This window comes from Pan troglodytes, chromosome 9 (genome assembly GCF_028858775.2).
Source record: "Pan troglodytes isolate AG18354 chromosome 9, NHGRI_mPanTro3-v2.0_pri, whole genome shotgun sequence".
NCBI classification, from domain to species: Eukaryota; Metazoa; Chordata; class Mammalia; order Primates; family Hominidae; genus Pan; species Pan troglodytes.
In genome coordinates, this window is record NC_072407.2 from 14,839,982 (window position 1) to 14,861,607 (window position 21,626).

Consider the following 21,626-nt stretch of genomic DNA (forward strand, 5'->3'; position numbering starts at 1 on the left):
CAGCCCTCCCTCTTCTGTTTCTCTAGGGAATTAGCTGCTTTCAGGGGACACACATTCTGCTCTGTTTCTCCAAGCTTTAATATTTAAAGAGCCCTACTTTCCCCAGTGGGCACCCCCTAGGGCTGGGGGATAAATCTGCTCAATGCAATATTAGAAAACCTACTTGCCTGTTGATCCAAACACTTTCCAATACCAGCTTCATCAGTCATACAGGTGATATTAGTCTCTGAATTCCCAACAAGGCTTAAAGCTTCAGTGAAGGAAAGAGGTGTTATTTATTGGGCCTCCTTAAAGACTTCACCAGATACAGATGCCCAATCCTCTTGAGAGTAAGTCCACCACTCTCCTCGCGGTGTTTTTGGAGTTGAGAATAGGACCCAGGACTGTGGATGGTCAGAGCCTCAAACCCAGTGCACAAGTCTTCTTGATGGAATCTCTGGAGGGGAACAGACAGGGGCTAGAAATAATAAGACCTAATGTATACTGAGTGCTAAGAATAGACAGTGGGCTAAGGGATTTAGCTTTGCTTTTTTTTTTGGGGGGGGGGTGGTATTTAACTTTGTAAAATGGACACTATCATTATAGGTCGAGCATTCCAAATCTGAAAAATCTGAAATCTAAAATGATCCAAAATGCAAGAATTTCTGGCCACTGGCAAGACACTCAAAGGAAATGCTCACTGGAGCATTTCAGATTTTGGATTTTTGGATTTGGGATGCTGAACTGGGTGAATATGATGCAAATATTCCAAAGTCCAAAAAAAAAAAAAAAAGTGAAATCTGAAGCACCTGTGGTCCCAAGCATTTTGGTAAGGGATACTGAACCCATATTACAGGAGAAGAAACTGAAGCGCCAACAGATTAGGTGCAGATCAAGGGATACAGCTGCTCAGTAGTGGAGCCACACGGTCACTCCAGGGTCCACACTTTCCATAGGGACACTGTGCTGCCTCCATTACAAGATGTCATCTCCCCACTGTGATAATAAGGGAAGAGCTGGCCAACACTGAGCCCACCTCCTGACTCAGGGCCCGGGGTTATTTTCACCACACCTGTATGAGCAAAGTCAAGAATGTCTTCAGGCTTTCTTCTCCTCCTGATGAGCCAGGAAGCTTGGGCTCTCTGGAAACACCCTCTTGATTTGCTTATCAGCCACAGAACTCTCTGTGGCCTCTCTGTGTCCCTTCCCTGGTGGCCACTCTGGGAACCACATCCCACCCCTAGAGCCAGGCTGTGTGCAGTGTATAGTCTCATCCCTCTCAGCCTCTCTCACTGAGCCCATTGGTTCCTAAATTCCTGTTGGTTTTGCTGGGATGACTCAACTTCCCCAACACCCTGCACTCACCAATACCTGGATTCCACCAAGTTCCTACAACCCGATTTCCACCAAGCCGTGGTGGAATGACCTGACTCATTTATACACTATGCTCACAATTTTTCCCATGCCTGTGTTTTACCTATGCCTTTATTTACTTAATATTCTTTCATTTGAGTAGCAATGGGCCAGAAAATCAAGACTGAAACCCCGGTTGGCCATTTACTAACTTTGTGTTGTTAGGCAAGTTTCTTGCCCTCTCTGTGCCCCAGTTTCCTGATCTGTATAAGGAGGACAATGACAGTAACTACTTCAGAGGGTTGCTGTGAGGACTGAATGAGCGACTGCAGGTAAAGCATTAGGACAGTGCCTAGCACACGGTACGCACTCACCAAGTGTTAGCTACCATTGTCATTACTTTTATTTAAAAGGGAAACTTTATATTCCTACCTTAAATGGAAAAAGCAATACCACTTACCACAAATAGAGTTATAAAAATAAATAAAATGAAAACAGTTATTAAACCTTAGCTAAGGCCTGCTCTCATTTTTTTAAGAAAGGAAACAAACAGAAAGATGTTGAAGGCATATGAGGCTTAAATGAGGGTGATCAACCTTTTGAATTTGTCCAGGACCTGTCCCAATTTTAGCACTGAAAGTCCTGCAGCAATTCTCATTCCCGGGTGACCCTGGACAGTTGGTCACCCTACCTCAAATAGAGGCTTTCTCTCCTTCATTCAAAGGAATAAAAAGAACTTAAGAAGGAATAATGTTCTTACAATGTGATGTTGTGTGTTTAAGGCTGGGTCAGTATCCCACATACAATCATCTTGCAGAACAAGCCCACACCTTGGGCCACACCACACAAACCCACCTCTGAGAGCTGAGTCTCCAAATGCTATAAACCTATGGAAAAGCCATCATGTCACATGTGCCACTGAGAAAGTCCCCAAAGAAAAATCACATTTGTAAATGCCAAGAAGAGGAACAGTGATTAAATTGTTGCACAGCTAAAATGACTCTATGTTATAAAACCATTGAAAAATCATGTTTTGGAGAATCTTTAATGATATGGAAAAAAGGATTATATTAGAATGCTCAGTTTTAAAAAGCAGACTAAAAAATAACATACACACTAAGATCCTAGTTTTACAAAATATAGAGAAATGTAAAGGAAGAAACACACCATAATATAAACAATACTTATCACTGAGGAATAGGATTCTAGAGGGTTTTTTATTTCTTTATATTTATTTCTGAATTTCTTATTTATATCCATTTCTATATTTTCCAAGAAAGTCTAGCAAAGAACATGCATTACTTTTTTTACTAGAAAAAACTGAATAGAAATTACAAATTACAAATAAAAAAGTAATAGGAAGAAAGTAACCAGAGCTGATTAAGCCCAGCCTTAGCAGACTTTTTTTACATGTCTTCTCTGCTAGGAAAAGTTTTCAGTCTGGCCGGGTGCGATGGCTCACGCCTATAATCCCAGACTTTGGGAGGCTGAGGTGGGCTGATCACTTGAGGTCAGGAGTTCGAGACCAGCCTGGGCAACATGAAAAAACTCCATCTTTACTAAAAATGTAAAACTTAGCCAGGCATGGTGGTACTCACCTGTAATCCCAGCTACTTGGGAGGCTGAGGCATGAGAATTGCTTGAACCCGGGAGGTGGGGTTGCACCACTGCACTCCAGCCTGGGTGACAGTGCGAGACCCTGTCTAAAAAAAAAAAAAATGTTTCCTGTCTGACCAACTGTCCTCTGCTTTCCACCTCCCTTGGAGAAAGCCCTTGCAGAGAAGGCAGGGCTTGTCCAGGGTCATGGGCGTGGGTTGCCTCTGCTAAGACTCTGAATTTGAAGGCCCATTTGTGAGGCTGCCCTGGACTGTCACCTGAACTCAGAGTCTAGCCTCCAAGGTCCACAGGACTAACATGATATCCCCTTTCCCTCTATTCATGATTTTCCTGTGATTTGGACTGTGACACTCAGTAACTGCCCCAGGACCTAAGTTACTAACTAGAGGCAGGGTGACATCTAATGCAGGAAGCGCCCACTTTGGACCAAGGTGGCTTGAGCTGGAGTCCACCACCTACCAGCTGTATGCCTCTCTCCTCATCTCTAACATGAGGCTTACATTAAATAACAGATCTAGCACAGATCCTGGCACAAAGTAGGAGCTCAATTAATACCAATTTTCTCCCCCGTTTCCTTTTACATTCACTACCTGAGAACTCAGCTCTCCATCTCCCTCCTCTGACTCAGCTCCCCAAGGGGCAGGGGCAGGGCCAGAGTCTGGGGGCTCCAAGCTCTCTTCTCCCTATCTACCCAGGCCTCTGCTTCTATTCAGTCAGCAAACAATCCCTCTGCTGACCAATAAGCCCCAGAGAGAGCGGCTGAGGGGCAGTCCAGGCTCTGTGAGGTGACCCAGGAGAGGAGGCAGGGTGAGAGAGGTGGGTAACTTCAGGCCCCCACCTTGTGTTCTTTAGGGTCAAACTAGATGAATCTGATCATCAGGCACATGTACAAAATCAACCCAGGGCCCTTTGTAACCAGAACCCACTTTATGAGCATTGTGTCCATTTATTCACAGAAACATGATTGAACCTGAGCACTTCGTGTGCTCCCGGCATTCTGGGTGCTAGACACACAACGGGTGAGGAACGGGATAAGGTCTCTGCCCTTGCAGGGCTCAGTCTGCTCCTCCAGAAGGTGTGGGGTGCTTCTGTCCACCTCTGTTACAAAGACTTAGAGGAGAAAGGCAGGGCTTTTTAGAAAGCTGAGGACCCATCACGTATAGTTCAGCCCATCAGTCAAGGAACCTAGCTTCCTCACACAGACCCACAGAACTCCTCATCCCCAAACCATGAGCCTCCTCAGCCTCCCAGGGATTCAGTTTCAAGTAGGTTTCACATGGCCCTAACTTCCTCACCCAAGATACTATTTAAATTCCCTGCTTTGTCACTTGGTGGCTGGGTGAGCTTGGACGAGTCATTTAACATCCCCTAGCCCCAGTGTCCTCACCTGGAGCAGTAAGGTAAAGATACATCCCCCATGGCATTCTGTGAGGGGCATGTGAAATCCCTCGTGGAAAGCCTCAGATGCACCATGTTGCAAGGGGGCCAGTGATTCCCCCGCTGCACTCTGACACGGGGTCCCAAGCAGACGGGAGCTGACCATGGAGGTCAAGAGCAGAGCCTCCAGAGACCATGGCCTGGGGCTGAGCATCAGCTGTGCAGCCTCTCTGTGCTAAAGTGTCCTCCTCTACAAGACCAGGGTGGAAAGAATGACCCCTGCTTTGTAGAGCTGTGGGAGTCATGAGTTAATGTATGGGAAGGGGAACAGTGTTCAATACATAGTAAGAACCATGTGTTTGCTGTTTATTTTCTTTCAGAAATATATTTATGGGGATAACCAATCATGTAGTAGCAGCTAGCACATGGTTATCCCTCCAAGATGATAAAGGATACAGGAATGCCTCCCTTACCTCCAAGCATAAAGATAGGTACATCCGCTGTGAATATAAACAGCCACCCACCAAACATGCATGCACACACACACACACGCACGCACTATGGAATCATGGACAGTACAAACATGATAATGACAACTGTTTTGTCCATTAGGTCAAAAATCGCAAGACACAATTGGAGGCAGCATCATACCCTGGCATTCACGTCTGTGTTGAGAGGCATGGGCACTGGAGTTAGAGTCATACAAATTCATACAGGGTTTGAGTCCTAGCTCCGCTCCATCTTGGTGGAATGACTTTAGGCAAGTCACTTAACCTGAGTTCCCTCCCCCATAGAACTGTTGGGGTAGGGGAGTGCAGGGGGATGGGCAACTCCACCTGCCTCACTAGCATGTCATCGTCCCTCGGTGGGGGCAATACAATCCTTGGCAGGTCCTGACTCCTTTGGACCCCCAGCCTCACAGTCCCAGGAAGCTTCCTCCTTTTCCCTGCAAAAGACTCTGCTCAGACCAGATTTACTTCCCTGTGCCACCCCAGCGAGCAGCCTGAAGAGTGTTCAGCAGCTGCCGAGCTCTGGGAGGCTGGAGTGCTGGCCAGGGGTCCCAGACCCCGGGCTGCTGTTTACTCAAACTGCAGAGCCTCTGTAGCCTTTACAACTGTTTCCTGGGCAGGAGGGAGCAAGACAGCTGGGCCTCTCTCTGGCCTCTGGCTTCCACTGGCTTTTCCTTTGGAAAAAGCCAGTTCAAATGGTGCTCACTCTAGGAATCGCTTCAACTCGGAGCCCTGGAGGTGAGCAGGGCCGGGCACGGGCCGGGCACGTACACCCCCTCTAGGGAGCAGGGAAGGGCACAGGCCAGGGGAAGCTGGAGACAAAAGAGGAGACAGGGACAGAGATAAAAACAGGGACTGTGACAAGAACACAGGATGGGACGGGCAGAGACAGAAATAGAGGCAGGCTTAAGGATCTAGACAGGTCATGCCAGCCCAGGTTCAAGGCAGAGGGGCGTAGGGGGACAGAGAGAGAGACACAGGAAGCACAGAGGGGAGAAAGCCCTGTTAGCAGACTTGCCAAAGCTGAAGACCCCACTGTTGCCACAAAGGGGCCCACAGGAAAGCTAGGGGTTGCAATCGCCTGTCAGGACCCACATTTTCACCCTGAGCTGTGCACACTTTCCAACGGCAAGCAAAAGGAGCACAATCTAGTTAAGTTAGGACTGGCAAGATTCACTTCTGAATTAAAACTTAAGACAGCAACAATAAAGATACTCAGCTGAAATGCCACCCAACAAAGCCAGCTCCCCTGGAAAGTTAAAGTTTAGCGCCCGCATCCCAGCACCCTGTACCTTTAAGGAAGAGAAGGTTCCCTCCGCTTCCCAGCCGAAGAGGCAGGTTATTCTAGGATATGGGGGAGGCTTACCTAAAACTGAGTTATTCTCCTTTCCTCCTCTGGCCAGCCTCCCTTCACTCTGGGGAGCTTTTACCATTTAAGGTCAATGTTACATCTGGCTCCGGAGCTCGGAGCCGAGAAGCCTCTGGCTGCAGAACCTCGGCCGCACGCCTCCTCTGAGAGGGGCTGGGACTTAGAGCCGAGAGCTCCTCTGGGAGCCCCACTCTGGCCTGGCTCGGGGGATAATGGCAGGGAAAGCCGACCAGCTGGCCTCAGGGCTCAGGGCAGGCTGGGCCTTTGGGGCAGTCGCTCACCCTGGGCCCCTCCGATGGGTATCCACACAGCAGATGGCAGTCCCCATGGCAACTCATGCCACTGGACACTGTCCTGGCCGGACGGGAACAAAGGGACCCTGCAGATCTCCCCACCCGCCTGGAGCCTCCAGCAAGCATGTGAGCCTGGAGAAGACCCTGGGCCAGCGCCAAGAGAAACTGGGAATGGTTCCTGTCCTGGGGATTCGGGGGCAGGGGCTGCTCCCACTGCGTTAAACTCTTGGGATTGCCAGAGAGAATGGCCTGGGAGATTCAGCTACTCCCAGACTTGGCACCAGCCCCAGGGATGTCAACCTTGCTCCTCCATTAAACAGCCTGTGGTCTTAACATCGTGGAGCCTCAGTCTCCTCATCTCTAAAGTGGAAATAATAATGATAATGCCTGACTCACTAGGTAGTCAGGGGATTAAATGAGATGTTAGTCAAGTGTTTAACACACTGCCAGCATCTCATAAGAGCTAGATCAGTATGAATGAGCTTCCTGCCCCTGCCCAGGAAATCCATACCCTGTCCATACACACTCTTCACCTGCCTTGGGTATAGGGCCTACCCAAGGCCAGGATCATGGAGCTCCAAGGTGGGGGCAAGCCACATGGGGACTTCAGCCCCTTCTGTGGTTAGAGCAGCACAGAGAAACCCTAGGTAAAGTTGCTAGATAAATTACAGGACACCCATTTAAATTTGGATTTCAGATAAACACAGGACATACTTGTATTAAAGACTGTTATTTATGTGAAATTCAAATTTAATTAGTCATCCTCTATTTTTGTTTGATAAATCCGGGAACCCTAGCTTTTGGCCATCATTAGCCACCCAGAAAACATTCAGTAGTCATGGTAGAGAGCACTAGGGATTGGAGCTCCCAGGCCTATGGCCTCAAGCTCTCCTGGCAAACACAGTCCTTATGCTCAGCTCCTGGCCACAGATCAGTTGTTCAGCAGTGGCAGACACTCTCCACTGAGCCTGGCCCACTGAGCCTCCATCCCAGCACCTTCCTCAGGCATGTGGTTCTCAGGAAGTCCTGTCTCTTCTGTGTGGTTGTTGTAAGAGAGATCACTAACAGGGGTGCAGCGCATGAAGTCTGCTACCCTCATCAATAATTGTTTTTTGTAAATGAAACCAGAGGAGGCTGTCTTGGGTACTAGCCATGCTTTCTCTCAAGTGTCCACACCCGTCCACATGGAGGTACAGGCTCCCCCCACAACCCCCGTCCCCCACAAAGCCACATGGTGGTAACTACTAGAATTGCAAGTATACGGTCTAGAAGGAACTGACCAAACTCTTCAGTGCTGTTTCTCCAACTTCAATGTGCATTAGAACCCCCAAGTGTGAAGCTCCTTGGGTTCCTCTTTCAGAAATTCTAATTCTATGGATCTGACACAGACCCAGAAATCTGCATTTTAGTGAAGGCCCTTGGGTGATTCTCATGTACTTGGTCCAAGGATCCCACATTAGGGAATGTCGCTTCAAAGGTTGATCTTGTGAGTCCAGCAGCAGGCACTACAGGGACAATCAAAATCAGAAGTTGAAATGGAACCTAGGGCTGGCTGTGTGTGTGTGTGTGTGTGTGTGTGTGTGTGTGTGAGAGAGAGAGAGAGAGAGAGTTCAAAATCATATATCATATTGAGTACCTACTATATTCCTAGCATTAGATTAGATGATTTACATAAAAGCACTCTATCCTCACAAGTGTCTACGCCTTTCCTTCAAAAGGAAACTGAGGCTGGAAGAAGTAAAACAACTTGCTTGATGTTCCACAGCCAGTAAATAAGTGACAGCACTGAGATGTGAATTCAGGTGGTCTGTCCCTAAAGCTCTGTCCTCTTTATCATGCTGCCTCCGTTTCAGCCAGGGTTTCTGAACCCAGGGTTCACGGATAACCTTCAGGGGTCTCTGAGCCAACTGAAATTGCATGTAAGCCACTACGTGGTTTATGTTTCTCTTGGGTAAAGACCCACAGCTTTCACCACACAAAGGCATCACCAAATAACTTTTTAATCATTGCATTAGCAATACCATTTTATAAAACACATGACTGGTCAGTGTGTAAAAATGGAACAAGTTCTATAAAGGACAACTTAGCACTATCAAGATTATACCCTTTGACCCGATTCCACTTCTAGGAATTTATTCTATAAACACACTCCCACACTTGGGAAACAACAAACGAACAAGATTATTCATTGCAGCGTTATTTACAAAAGCAAAAGGATTGGAAACAACATAAATGTCTAGCAACTGGGGCCATAACAGAAGATGGAGTGCAGCCACAACAAAGGGTGAGGAAGCTCTTGGTGTACTGATCTGAAAAGATTCCAAGATACATTAAGTAGAAAAAGTAAAATAACAGTGTCTATCAAATGCTACTATTTGAGTGAAAAAGAGCGTGTGTGTGTGTGTACATATTGTAATATGTACATATATACACACAAATACATATATATACTTGCATTCATGTATACACACAAGTTCATATGTGAGTATGCATATCATCTCTAAAATTAGCACAAGAAATGAATAACATTTAGATTAGTGGCCAATGGGGAATAAAACTAAGTGGCTGGGGTAAAGACTGACCATGGTTACACCTTATTGATACATTTAAAGTTTTGAATCATATGAGCAAAACATGTGTTTACATTAATAAATAATAACAAAACAAAAGCATTGCTGTAAACAGGGATTTACTCAATTCATCTTCCAGCACTGCTTCCCCCAAGTGTCAAAGGGTATTGGCATGATCCTGACTAAAGGTTATTATTTTTTTTTACTTCTTACTTTGGAATAATTATAGATACACAGGAAGTTACAAAAATAGTACAAAGAGTCCTACATACCGTTTACCCAGCTTCCCCAACGGAGACATCTTACATCGGTGTTGTACAGTATATTTCAAAGCCAGGAAATTGGCACTGGGATGCTACTGTTAACTAGACTACACATCTTATCCTAAAGGTTATTTTTAAAAGCATAAATTTCTCACAGCTCACTCATCCATTTAAAAATGCTCATTGGGCAGCTTTAGTGTGCCAGACATCATGTGGGACAATGGGATGTGGCAGGAACACTTCAGACCCATCCCTCCCTTGTGTCAGGTAGACCAGTGAAGGCGATCCCTTTACTCCACTGGGAATAGCGTCATGGAGGCCTGGGATCCAGCAATGCACAAGGAGTGCTGACCACAGCTCTAAAAAAGGAACTGTGTCCCTTGCTATCATGGAGCTTCACAGCTTGCCCAAAAGCTGACTTTTAATCCTTAAAAGAGCATGAGCAATTACTCTGGCTATATTTATCCTTGTTCCTGGAGCCACACAGGGATTTGGCCTCGCTCTCCCAAAATCTTCAGCTTCTCACTCATTCCCATCAGAGACAGTCATGTGTCCTCCGCCTAAAAGCAGGGGCCCAGCAGAGGCAGACTGGCACATAGCTCGGGGAGGCTCTCCCAACAGGCCATTTAATCCAAGGCCAGGGAAGAAGTTTTAGAGTCTCAGGCAAAAGACACATCCTTGCACCAAGGGGAGCCAAGCAAGGAAAAACAGCTTCTTGCCAAGAATGCTGCCAGCTCTGCGATCACTTGCTGGGTTGACTTCACTGGGTGTTTTGACTTCCCTACCCCTTTTAGACTTAGGAACTCTGTGATATGCTCAGCACTCAGCCCTGGATGAGTGAGTGAGCAAATAAGAGACCACATCTCTAGGAATTGCACCCAGGCAACAATGACAGGTATCATTTACTGAACATGGTGCCAGGCACTGTCAGCCACTTTACATACTGAACATGGTGCCCAGCACTGTCAGCCACTTTACATATACGGTAGAGTTCATCCTCACCAAATCCATGTGGTGTGGAGCTTCTCACCCTCACATCCTAGATGGGGAAACAGATGCAGGGCAGTCAAGATGCCTGCCGATGTCTTGCAGGGCATAAACCCAGATCTCTCTGACTTTAGAATTCCCGGGTGTCAGGTTTGAGACTACAAACTGGGAACACAGGTGTCGCTCCCTGTCCCACAATCCCATTAAAATGATAGCAAAGAACTCCTTAAAAAGGAATAAATTCTTAGCCACAAAAGAATGGAGGGAGAGGGCAGGCATGAGTGGACATATTTCTGGAAGCTGGGAAGGGCATAGAAGAGACGTGCCTAATGAGGCAGGGAGAAGGAAGCTTCGGCCTAGCCCTAGACGACACCTAGAGAGGGAGGTCACCAGCTTTGAAACCCCTGAGAGGCTCTGGACTTGAAAAGCCAGGTGTGACAAGGACAGGAATGAGTTATGGAGCCAAACAGAGAGGGGATGAATTAAAGTTTATGGGCAGAAGGGACAGAAAGGGAATTAAATCAAGAAGCTTTTGTACTTGATTTGGCATCAGGCTAAAGTCAAAAAGAACTATAAACAAATATTGAATAGACTTCTTTTTCATAGACATGTGTATTAGCAATTCTGAAAATACTTTCTTTGTATTCTAGGGTTGAACAAATTAGTAAATATTGGATAATGAGAGCAAAGTTTCTCACTGTCAAAGGAAGGAGTTACAAATATGAAACAGGAGGGAAAATAGAATAAACTATGCAGTATTGTGTTAGAATTATAGGAACTGGAGTAAACTAGATTGCTAGATAGGCAGATAGATGGATAGATAGATAGATAGATATAGATGTGTATGTGTATATGCCTGCTGCCATGTAAGACATGACTTTGCCCGTCCTTCATCTTCCACCATGATTGTGAGGCCTCCCCAGCCATGTAGAACTGTGAGTCCATTAAACCTGTTTATTTCCTTTATAAATTACCCAGCCTCAGGTATGTCTTTATTAGCAGCCTGAGAACAGACTAATAATGCAAATGGGTACCAGTAGAGGGGGTGCTGCTGTAAAGATACCTGACAATGTGGAAGCAACTTTGGAACTGGGTAACAGGCAGAGGTTGGAACAGTTTGGAGGGGTCAGAAGAAGACAGAAAAATGTGGGAAAGTTTGGAACTTCCTAGAGACTTGTTGAATGGCTTTGACCAAAATGGTGATAATGATATGGACAATGAAATCCAGGTGGAGGTGGTCTCAGATGGAGATGAGGAACTTGTTGGGAACTGCAGTAAAGGTGATTCTAGCAGTGGCATTTTGCCCCTGCACTGGAGATTTGTGGAACTTTGAACTTGAGGGAGATGATTTAGGGTATCTGGCAAAAGAAATTTCTAAGCAGCAAAGCATTCAAGAGGGGACTTGGGTGCTGTTAAAACCATTCAGTTTTAAAAGGGAAACAGAGCATAGAAGTTCAGAAAATTCACAGCCTGATGATGCAATAGAAAAGAAAAATCCATTTTCTGAGGAGAAATTCAAGCCAGCTGCAGAAATTGGCAAAAGCAACCAAGAGCCAAATGTTAGTCACCAAGACAATGGGGAAAATGTCTCTAGGACATGTCAGAGACCTTTGTGGCAGCTCCTCCCATCACAGGTCCAGAGGCGTAGGAGGAAAAAATGGTTTCATGGGCCCAGGGCCCTGCTGCTATGTACAGCCTAGGGACTTGGTGTCCTGTGTCTCAGCCGCTTTAGCCATGGCTAAAAGGGGGCCAAGGTACAGCTTGGGCTGTGGCTTCAGAGGGTGCAAGCCCCAAGCCTTGGCAGCTTCCACATGGTATTGAGCCTTTGGGTGCACAGAAGTCAAGAATTGAGGTTTGGGAACCTCCACCTACATTTTAGGTAAAGGAAATGTACGGAAACGCCTACAGAAGTTTGTTGCAAGGGCAGGGCCCTCATGGAGTACCTCTGCTAGGGCAGCACAGAAGGGAAATGTGGGGTTGAAGCTCCCACACAGAATCCCTACTGGGGCATTGCCTAGTGAAGCCATGAGAAGAGGGCCTCCATCCTTCAGACCCCAGAATGGTAAATCCACCAACAGCTTGCACCGTGCACCTGGAAAAGCCGCAGACACTCAACACCAGCCCATGAAAGCAACTGGGAGCGGGGCTGTACCCTGCAAAGCCACAGAGGTGGAGCTGCCCAAGAGCATGGGAATCCACCTCTTGCATCAGCGGGACCTGGATGTGAGACATGGGGTCACAGGAGACCATTTTGGAGCTTTAAGATTTAACTGCCCCGCTGGATTTCAGACTTGCATGGGGCATGTAGCCCTTTCATTTTGGCCAATTTCTCCCATTTGGAATGGGTGTATTTATCCAATGCCTGCACCCCCATTGTATCTAGGAAGTAACTAACTTGTTTTTTATTTTACAGGCTCATAGGTGGAAGGGACTTGCCTTGTCTCAGATGAGACTTCGGACTGTGGACTTTTGAGTTAATGCTGAAATGAGTTAAGACTTTGGGGGACTGTTGGGAAGGTATGATTGGTTTTGAAATGTGAGCACATGAGATTTGGGAGGGGCCAGTGGCAGAATGATATGGTTTGGCTGTGTCCCCACCCAAATCTCATCTTGAATTATAGCTCCCATAATTCCCACATGTTGTGGGAGGGGCCCAGTGGGAGATAAGTGAATCATGGGGGCAGTTTCCCCTATACTGTTCTTGTGGTAGTGACTAAGTCTCATAAGATGTGATGGTTTTATAAGCGGAAGCCCCTCTTACTTGGTTCTCATTCTCTGTTTGCCTACTGCTACATAAGATGTCCCTTTGCTCTTCCTTGGCCTTCCACCATGATTGTGAGGCCTCTCCAGCCATGTGGAACTGTGAGTCAATTAGACCTGTTTCCTTTATAAATTACCCAGTCTCCGGTATGTCTTTATTAGCAGCATGATAACAGACTAATACAATATTCCTGCCAAAGATGCATAACCTGACTGTAATCGTGAGGAAAAATCCAAATCCAACAAAACTAGCCTGTACTCTTCAAAAATGTCAATATCACAGGAGACACAAATAGAGCAGTTATTTGAAAAAAAAAAGGAGACTAAAGAGACATAACAATTGAATGCAACAAACGATCTGGGATTTTCTTTTGCTCTAAAGGACATCACTGAGACAATTGGCAACTTCTGAATAAGGTCTGTAGACAGTTCAGGGTCCGGGGTAGGCAGGAGATAGCTAAATAGATAGAAGGATAAAACAAAGTATATATAAAATATCAATATTTGGGTAATGTGGGTGAAGGATCTACAGTAATTATTTGTACTATTCTTTTTTTTTTTTTTTTGAGATGGAGTCTCGCTCTGTCACCCAGGCTGGAGTGTAGTGGCGCAATCTCAGCTCACTGCAACCTCTGCCACCTGAGTTCAAGCAATTCTCCTGCCTCAGCCTCTGGAGTAGCTGGGACTACAGGCACACACCGCCATGCCTAGCTAATTTTTTTTTTTGTATTTTAGTAGAGACGGGGTTTCACCGTGTTGCTCAGGCTGGTCTTGAACTCCTGAGCTCAGGCAACCCACCCACCTCGGCCTCCCAAAGTGCTAGGATTACAGGCGTAAGCCACCGCGCCTGGCCTATTTGTACTATTCTTGCAATGTTTCTGTAAGTCTGAAATTATGGCAAAAAAAAGAGGGAGTTGGAGTCTATAAGACAAATCTCAATATAGACAAGATGTATAGACAAACATCAGTCTCCCCTTTACTCTCACCCTCTCCCCTACCTCTGTAAGCAGAAAGCAAGTTTGGCAATGAGATATTTGATTTCACAACCCCCAACAACAAGAACAATAGCAGCAGAGGGCTCTTCTCTAAGGAAATTGAATAACTTGGGATAAATTAGACCAGCTCCTATGGGAGCTGCTGCTGCCCCTAAGTAAAGAAAGCCCTCTGCAGTCCAGCATTTGGAGGTGGGATGGCAAAACAGAGTGGGCTGAAAGCGCAGCCCCATCCTCTAAAGCAGAGGTCCTTAACCTTGGCTATATGTTAGGATCACTGCTTTAACTGTTTTCAGAGATGTGGCCCCAGGCATTGGTAATTTGCTAAAGTTCTTCAGGTGATTCCAGTACTGGCCACAGCCCTGATGCACCAGTTCTCAAATTGGCTGCACAATGCTTCCCCTAGGGATTGTTTAAAACCAGTGATCAGCTGGGCTCTGTGACTCACACCTGTAATCTCAGCACTTTGGGAGGCAGGCGAATCATTTGAGGTCAGGAGTTCAAGACCAGCCTGGCCAACATGGTGAAACCCAGTTTCTACCAAAAATACAAAAATTAGCCAGGCGTGTGGCAGAAGCCTGTAATCCCAGCTACTCAGGAGCTGAAGCAGGAGAATCGATTAAATGTGGGAGGCGGAGGTTGCAGTGAGCCGAAATCGCGCCACTGCACTCTAGCCCGGGCGACAGAGCGAGACTCTGTCTCAATCAATCAATCAATCAATAAAACCACTGACGCCTGGGTCCTATCCCCCCATCCCAAAAAAGCTCTGATTAAATTGGCAAGATTTGTGATTTTGGAAAGCCACTCCCTAACAGAGAATTACATTAAAGTGGAACAATCCCCACCCTTGAGCAAAGCGAGCCGGCAAAGCAGGCCACCTGTGCACTCAGAGCTAACAGCTCCTCTATTGCTTCACTCTTACCTGGGCAGCAAAGGACAACCAGGTATTTAGGAAAGCCCACCTGAAAGGAAAACATAAAACCAAACACAGTCATGCCTCAAGGTCTTTGCATTTGCTCTTCCCTCTGTCTGGAATGCTCTTCCTCTAGGTCTCCACATGGCTCACACACTCACCTTCTTCAGGTCTCTACTCAAACATTGATTCCCAAAGAGGTGTTGTCTGATCACCTTATTCATGATACGGAGCCCCACCCCTGCCGAGGCAGTCCTATCCTTATTTTGTTTTACTTCACAGCACCTGTTACCATCTGACAAACTTTATATTCTAATTAGTTTATTTATTTGTCTCTCTCTCTCTCTCCCACAGCCTTCCCGATATGAGTTCCATAAGGACTGGGTTTTTGTCTATTTTGTTAATCTCTCTTTTCCTGGTAACTAGAATAGTGTATGGACATAGTAGGCCTACAATAAATTTAGACTGAAGAAATGAATGAGCAGAAAAATATGGCCATGGAGAAAACAAAGATAATCCAGGAAACAGAAGATAATTGTTAAAATAATTCTAACTAGTATCCACAGAAAGATTTAAAAAAATGTGCAATCTAATTTTAAAAATGAGAACAAAAGAGAACTCCTGGATATCAAGATAGTGCCAAAATTAAATTTCCAAAGGTGAGGTGGAAGAATTCCACTGCCATAAAGCAGAACAGACAGAAAAAGGGATAGGAAAGAGAAAAAATAAGAGGCATAGAGAACCAAACCAAGGGATCCCAATGAATAGAAATTCCAGGAAAAGAAAAAACAAAAAGATAAAGTAGAAGGAAGGACATTATCGAAGAAATAATAGAAATTTCCCCTGGGGCAAAGGACACAGTCTACAGATTGAAAGAACTCACAGGGTGCCTCGCACACAAAAATGAGGAAAGACGTACACTTGGACATAACACTGTGGAATTTAGACCAACAAGGAAATAGAGAAGAAATCAAAAACTTCCAGGGAGGAGGTAGGGGTGGGGGGAGGGGGAACAGGCCACCTGCAAAGGAATGAAAATCAAAGTAGTGTGAGTGAGCTCCTGCAACATCTATCATAGTATAAAGTCAAAGGATAAAGTCTAAATCTCATAAATCACTTCTATAATTTAGAGTTATGGCAGTAACTATCCAAAGAGACAATTAAAGAGGTCCCCTTGGGATATGTCTGTAATTCATACATTATTTATATTATTCATCATTACAGTAGTATCCATCTAAAGACATTGTTAGGCTGGGCGTGGTGGCTCACGCCTGTAATCTCAGCACTTTAGAAGGCCAAGGAGGGAGGAATACTTGAAGCCAGGAGTTCGAGACCAGCCTGGCCAACATGGCAAAACCCCATCTCTACTGAAAATATAAAAATTAGCCAGGCATGGTGGTGAGCACCTATAATCCCAGCTACTCAGGAGGCTGAAGTGGGAGAATGGCTTGAACCCAGGAGGCAGAGGTTGCAGTGAGTTAAGATCATGGCACTGCACTCCCGTCTGGAAAACAGAGAGAGACTCCATCTCAAAAAAAGAAAAAGAGTAAAAAAAGACACTGTTAAAGGGGTTCCCTCTAGCAGCAGAACTTGGGGTAGGAAACCAGGACTTTTTGTTACAAGGCTTTCTCTTCTGATTCTTTTAAAAAGCAATGTGGAGGTATTGCTTTTATTTAAAAATTATTTTAAAAATAAAAAAAATTAAAATAAGTGCCTAGGTGTTCTTTCCATTAGAAGAAGGCCCTGAGGTAGGCTGGTGGGGAGAAAGAGGGAGCAAAAGGGTCTTGGCATCCTGACTGGAGGGAACAGCTACTGGAAACATTGTCATCTGCTTTCTGCATTCTGCCCCAAGAGCATGACTTACCCATTCATTCCACAGATATGCACTATGTACATACCTTGTGCCTAGGCCTCTGCTAGGCAGGGAGGCTCAGAGGTGGGCAAGATATGGCTCCTGCCCTCCAGGAGGTGATAGTATAAGACTTCAACAAGTCAGTAACATCCATAATACAAGCTATGTGAAAGTGGTGTGCAAGCTCTGTTGTTGTGCTTACATGAGGTGTTCTTAGTAGAACTATTCTATAAGGAAGAACACAGTCAGTACCGTGGATGGGCAGTAGTTAGGGATCACTGAGCTTGAACCAAGTGCTGCAGGAGCTCCGAGGAAGAAGTGGAGCATTGGGAAGATTTGCTTTCTAGTTGACATTTGAGGCAGTTATTAAGTCCAAACAGGTCAAGGTTTCAAAGGATGGAGAGTGGGTCAGGGAGGGTCTTCTTCCCAGGTAAAGAAGTAGTACATGCCTAGGTATGGCGAAGTGTTCAGGAATGCAGTAGTAGGGCTTCTGTTTTGGGGCTGGCTGAGTAGGTCAGATAATGAAGGAGCCTTAAACCCGAGGCTTGGGAGTTTGAACTTACTTTTTATGTGGGCTGGGAGCCCCAGGAAGTTTCTAAGCAGAGAAAGTGTCTGATATGAGCTGGGCTTTGAGAAGATTGCTCTAGGGCAGGGGACAAGTCAAGGGATTATTGTAAAATGCCATGGAAAGAAAGTGGACTTTGGAGCCAGACAGACTCCAGGGAACTATGGAAAAATTAATTAACCTCTCCAATGTCAGTTTCCTCATCTTCAAAATCAGTAACACTGGGGATTGCCTTCAAGAAAGTTGGCAACTGTTATGGCCTGGGTACTAGCCACTAAGTATGGGTAACAGTGACTGTCCTGCTAGAGCTGGGTCCTGGAAGTCCCCAGCAGTACCAGGCATCAACCCTTCAGTTGCCAAACTATGACAAGGTCCAGGTAATCCTAGGGAAGGGGCCAGGGTGACTGGGGTGATAGGGAGAGGTCTCAGGGCAGCAGCAATATGCAACTGGCAGGAAGTACCTTAATATTTGAACAATTCATAGCCATGGTGGGGTGGATGGGCTGAACATTAGCCTGGGCCCTCCTGAAATACCCCATAAAGATGTGGCCCTCAGGAAATAAAAGGATATCCAGGATGACCAGTTGAGCAACTGATGTAAAGTAAAATCATTTATTGAGATGAGAAAGCCTGGGAGGAGCGAGCCGGGGACACAGGAGTAATGGACTCAGAGTATTATTTTGGACATGTTAAGTTTGGTTGACTGTGAAACATCCAAGTAGAGATGACACTTGGACAGTTGAACATGTGAAGCTCCACAGAGAAGTGGGAACAACAGTGATGAGGTGGGCAGATGAGAGAGAGACTCAAGAAACTTGTGCCCTAACTGCATGTGGGAAATGGGAAGAACAGAGTGAGTGACTCCAAAGTTTTGATCTCTGGACAGGTAGAGAGAAGTTAATGCCCTGAGGAAGCCAGGAGCAGGAGTGCATTGGTTAAGGATGATATGAGTTCAGTTTGAAATGCTGGTGGGAGGCCCAGATGGAGAGGCCCAGCAAATGGTTAGAAATGCAGAGTGACAAGGATTGTGGCTTAAGAGAGGTGCAGACTGGTGACATCGAATTCAGAAGTATGGACTTCTAGGAGAGCTTTCAGTCACAGGCCTTTGTAAACTGATTAGGGTGGGTATAAGAGAAAAGAGAGCTAAGGGAAGAAAGTCAGACAGACAGAAAAAGAGAGAGAGAGAGGACATAATAAAGGCTTGGAAAGAGATAAAGGGGAAAATCAACACAGAGGACCAAAAAATGAGGAGCCAGTAAAAAACTGGCAAGAGACAGGAAGCTGCTGTCAGTACATGGAAAAGAGGAGGAGGTGGCCTGTAGAGTACTGCAGGGAGCCCAGGAGATGAGGATTGCAAACAAGCTATCAGACCTTAGAAAGCCTTGTCAGTAGACCGGTGGGTTTCGTGAGGTCATAGAGGTGAAGGCTGTGAGGGTCACTTCATCATTCGCTGAGCAACCATGGACTGTCATATATGTAAGATGAACTGTGATACCAGGGAGACCTAGAAGTCCCGAAATGAGGTGGAAGCCAGGTGAGGATTTCAGAGCAGGCAGTACTGCTCTTTGGAGAAGTGTGGTAGATGAGTTTTTTCCCTCCTCTGAGCTCCCCTGCACCCTGTGCTCACACACATCATTACAGCAGAGCTTTCCATGGCTGTCTACCTGCTCACAAGGGTGAGTGAACAAGACTGTTCATGGCTGCAGGTGGTCAGTTGGGGATTGTGGTAGCCCCACACCCTACCAATACATTCAAAGAACAGATAGGAATCAGTATCTCAGCCTGTCTTTACCCCATTCGTAGCCCATGAGAATGCTGGAGCACACCAAAGAGAAACTCAGTATTGCACACCTATCGTCTGATGTTAGAACTTTACTTTTTTTTCTTTTTCTTTCATTATTATTATTATTATTATTTTACATGGACAATGGTCAGTGGCCTAATGTTGGGGCTTTTCTGCCTCCTCTACCTGGTTGTGAGGTCCTCAAAGATAAGGACCCAGGCAATGCATCTTTATAATAATAATAGTAACAGCAATGACAACAGTGATGCATTGATTATTTATTATGAGCCAGGCACTGGGCTAAGCCCCTCATATGGATAATCTCATCCGATCCTCACTAAAGCCCTACAAGGCAGGCATGTTGTTGTTATGAATATCAACCCATTCTAAAGGTGAGGAAACTAAGGGTTGGGGATGATAAGTAATTTGACCAAGGTTACAGCTGTCAGAATGCAAGCTTAGATTTTAATTCAGTTAGTCAAATTCTAGAACCAGCATCCAAAACCAGTGGCTCACACTGCCTCCTGATGCAATAGCCCCAGTGCCTAGTTTAACATCTAATACATGTTAAGTGAAAATGTTGGCTGAATTAAACTGGGAAGAATAAAAAATCTAGTTACTGGGCATGGAGAGATAGGTTCCAGGTCTTTGAAGGGAGATCTGAGCTGAATTGTGCATGGAGAAAATGAGTCAATAGGGAACACCAGAGGGAACACCTCAAGAACACCAGAAACAGCATGGGAACACAGGAATTGAAATCACATCCTTGCTAAGAGGAGAGGCCCAGGTGCAGCCAGTTTGGGGTCTGAGTGAATAGAGCCAATGGCTACTTGCCTGCTGGGCTCTGCTTGGTTCTAGGCACAGACCAGGCCAGGCAAGGATGAAATGAGGTATGGACTCTGCCCACAAGGAAACCTCTACCCGGCCTGCCCATACGAAGATGGGGCAGGGCTGGGAATGATAGAAAAGCTGTAGAAGCTCAGAAGCTGTAGAAGCGGAGCTTCTAGGAAAAAGAGGTCTCTGGCTCCCGGAGTGGTCAGGAATGGCTTCATGACAGAGGGAGAAGCTTCAGTGGGGCCTTGAGTGTTGAGTTGAATAGGGAAAATCAAGGGAGGAGGAAGGGATTCCAGATTGGGCCAGCTGGGTGAGTGGACTCTGCTGGACCCAATAGCAGAATGGATGGGGAGAGTGCAGGATTCTTTGAGTTGCAAAGAACAGAAACCAACTCTGGCTGGCTCAAGTGTTAAAGGGGCCTGTGCCAATGATAACTGAACCCCCACAGAACCCAGGACTGGTAATTAAGTACACCCAGACCTTGAGGGAGCAAAGGGCTGTCAGGAACTGAAGCCCTTACTCTGTTAATCTGTGTGAATGTCTGCGTCCCTGTCTCCCACACACCATGTGATCTCACAGGCCATGTAATCTCTCTCTCTCTCCCCCTTCTCTCTGAGAATCCATTTTCTCCTCCTCCTCCTCCTCCTCTTCCTACCTCTTCTCCAGCTTTTTCTGCACACTCACATTGCTATGGCCCATCATGGCCTCTCAGCTCTAGCCTTCTCCTGCCCCGACCCTCTGACAGCTATCTCCTGTTTCAGATTAAAAAAAAGACCTGGTTTGTCTGTTTAAGCCAAGTCTCCAAAGTTACTAGCTACCTTTAAGGCAGACATCCCTCTCTGACCAGATAGCCATATCTTGGACCACGTGATAAACAGGGTGGCCGTAGGTGGGATAGGCAATAAAATATGTTAGAGAAAAGGAGCGAGGAAAGGACCTCGCATTTACTAAGCTCCTGCTATGAGCTAAGAACTGTGCCAGGTGACCTGCATTATGTGATTTAATGGCCCAGTGAGATTGATTTGATTATTCCTATTTTACAAATGAAGACACTGAAGAGAAGTTAAGCAATTTGCCCAGAGTCACAAAAGTAGAAGGTAGCTGAGCTAGAATTCAAATTAAAATCTGTCCAACTGCAAAGTCAATGTTCTTTCCACAGGACCACTCAGCCAGGGAATGGGGGTTATTCAAGCTAGTTAAAACCATTGAACTTAGTCTAAGGAGACCACAGGGTTCAAACCTTGCAGCTTACAGCTATTTGCTGTGGCAGACCTTCTTAACATTTTTAGGGTCCCATAACTCTGAGAATCTGACAAAAAGCTATGAATCTTCTCCCCAGAAAAATACACACATGCCTATACCATTTGGCCTGTGCTTTCATGGGATTTACAGACCTCCTGAGGCTCATCCACTGGCCCGCACCTAAAAGTCTTTGCTCTACAGCATCCCTGACTATTGATTAACTTATCCTCCATTTGAGAGAAAGGGAGAGAGAGCTCATTACTTTATGTTAAGCCCATTCCAACCATAAAAACTTCTATGTCACTTTCTCTCCTTTAGTTCTCTCTAAGGAGTAATATAGAACCAATCTCCCTCATTCCGTGGCAAAT

At 45.8% G+C, this 21,626-nt stretch overlaps 1 protein-coding gene across 20 annotated transcripts in view; it reads right to left on the reverse strand.

Annotated features, from left to right (window-relative positions):
* IRAG1 (inositol 1,4,5-triphosphate receptor associated 1) overlaps positions 1 to 21,626 on the reverse strand; it is a 157,559-nt gene that overhangs the window by 115,936 nt on the left and 19,997 nt on the right. For 6 of the 20 annotated variants that reach the window (XM_063782787.1, XM_063782800.1, XM_063782786.1 and 3 more), the window contains exons 1-2: positions 6,202 to 6,370; positions 2,931 to 3,035 (exon numbers count right to left, since the gene is read on the reverse strand). The exons of 1 other annotated variant lie outside the window; for it this stretch is intronic. In XM_063782787.1, coding sequence (XP_063638857.1) covers positions 2,931 to 3,035; positions 6,202 to 6,268 — 172 coding nt within the window. In that variant the 5' untranslated portion in view covers positions 6,269 to 6,370. Of the gene's footprint in view, positions 1 to 2,930; positions 3,036 to 6,127; positions 6,422 to 6,485; positions 6,606 to 21,626 lie in introns of those variants that run through there. 13 more of the 20 variants (XM_063782804.1, XM_063782794.1, XM_063782798.1 and 10 more) reach the window with 9 other exon arrangements.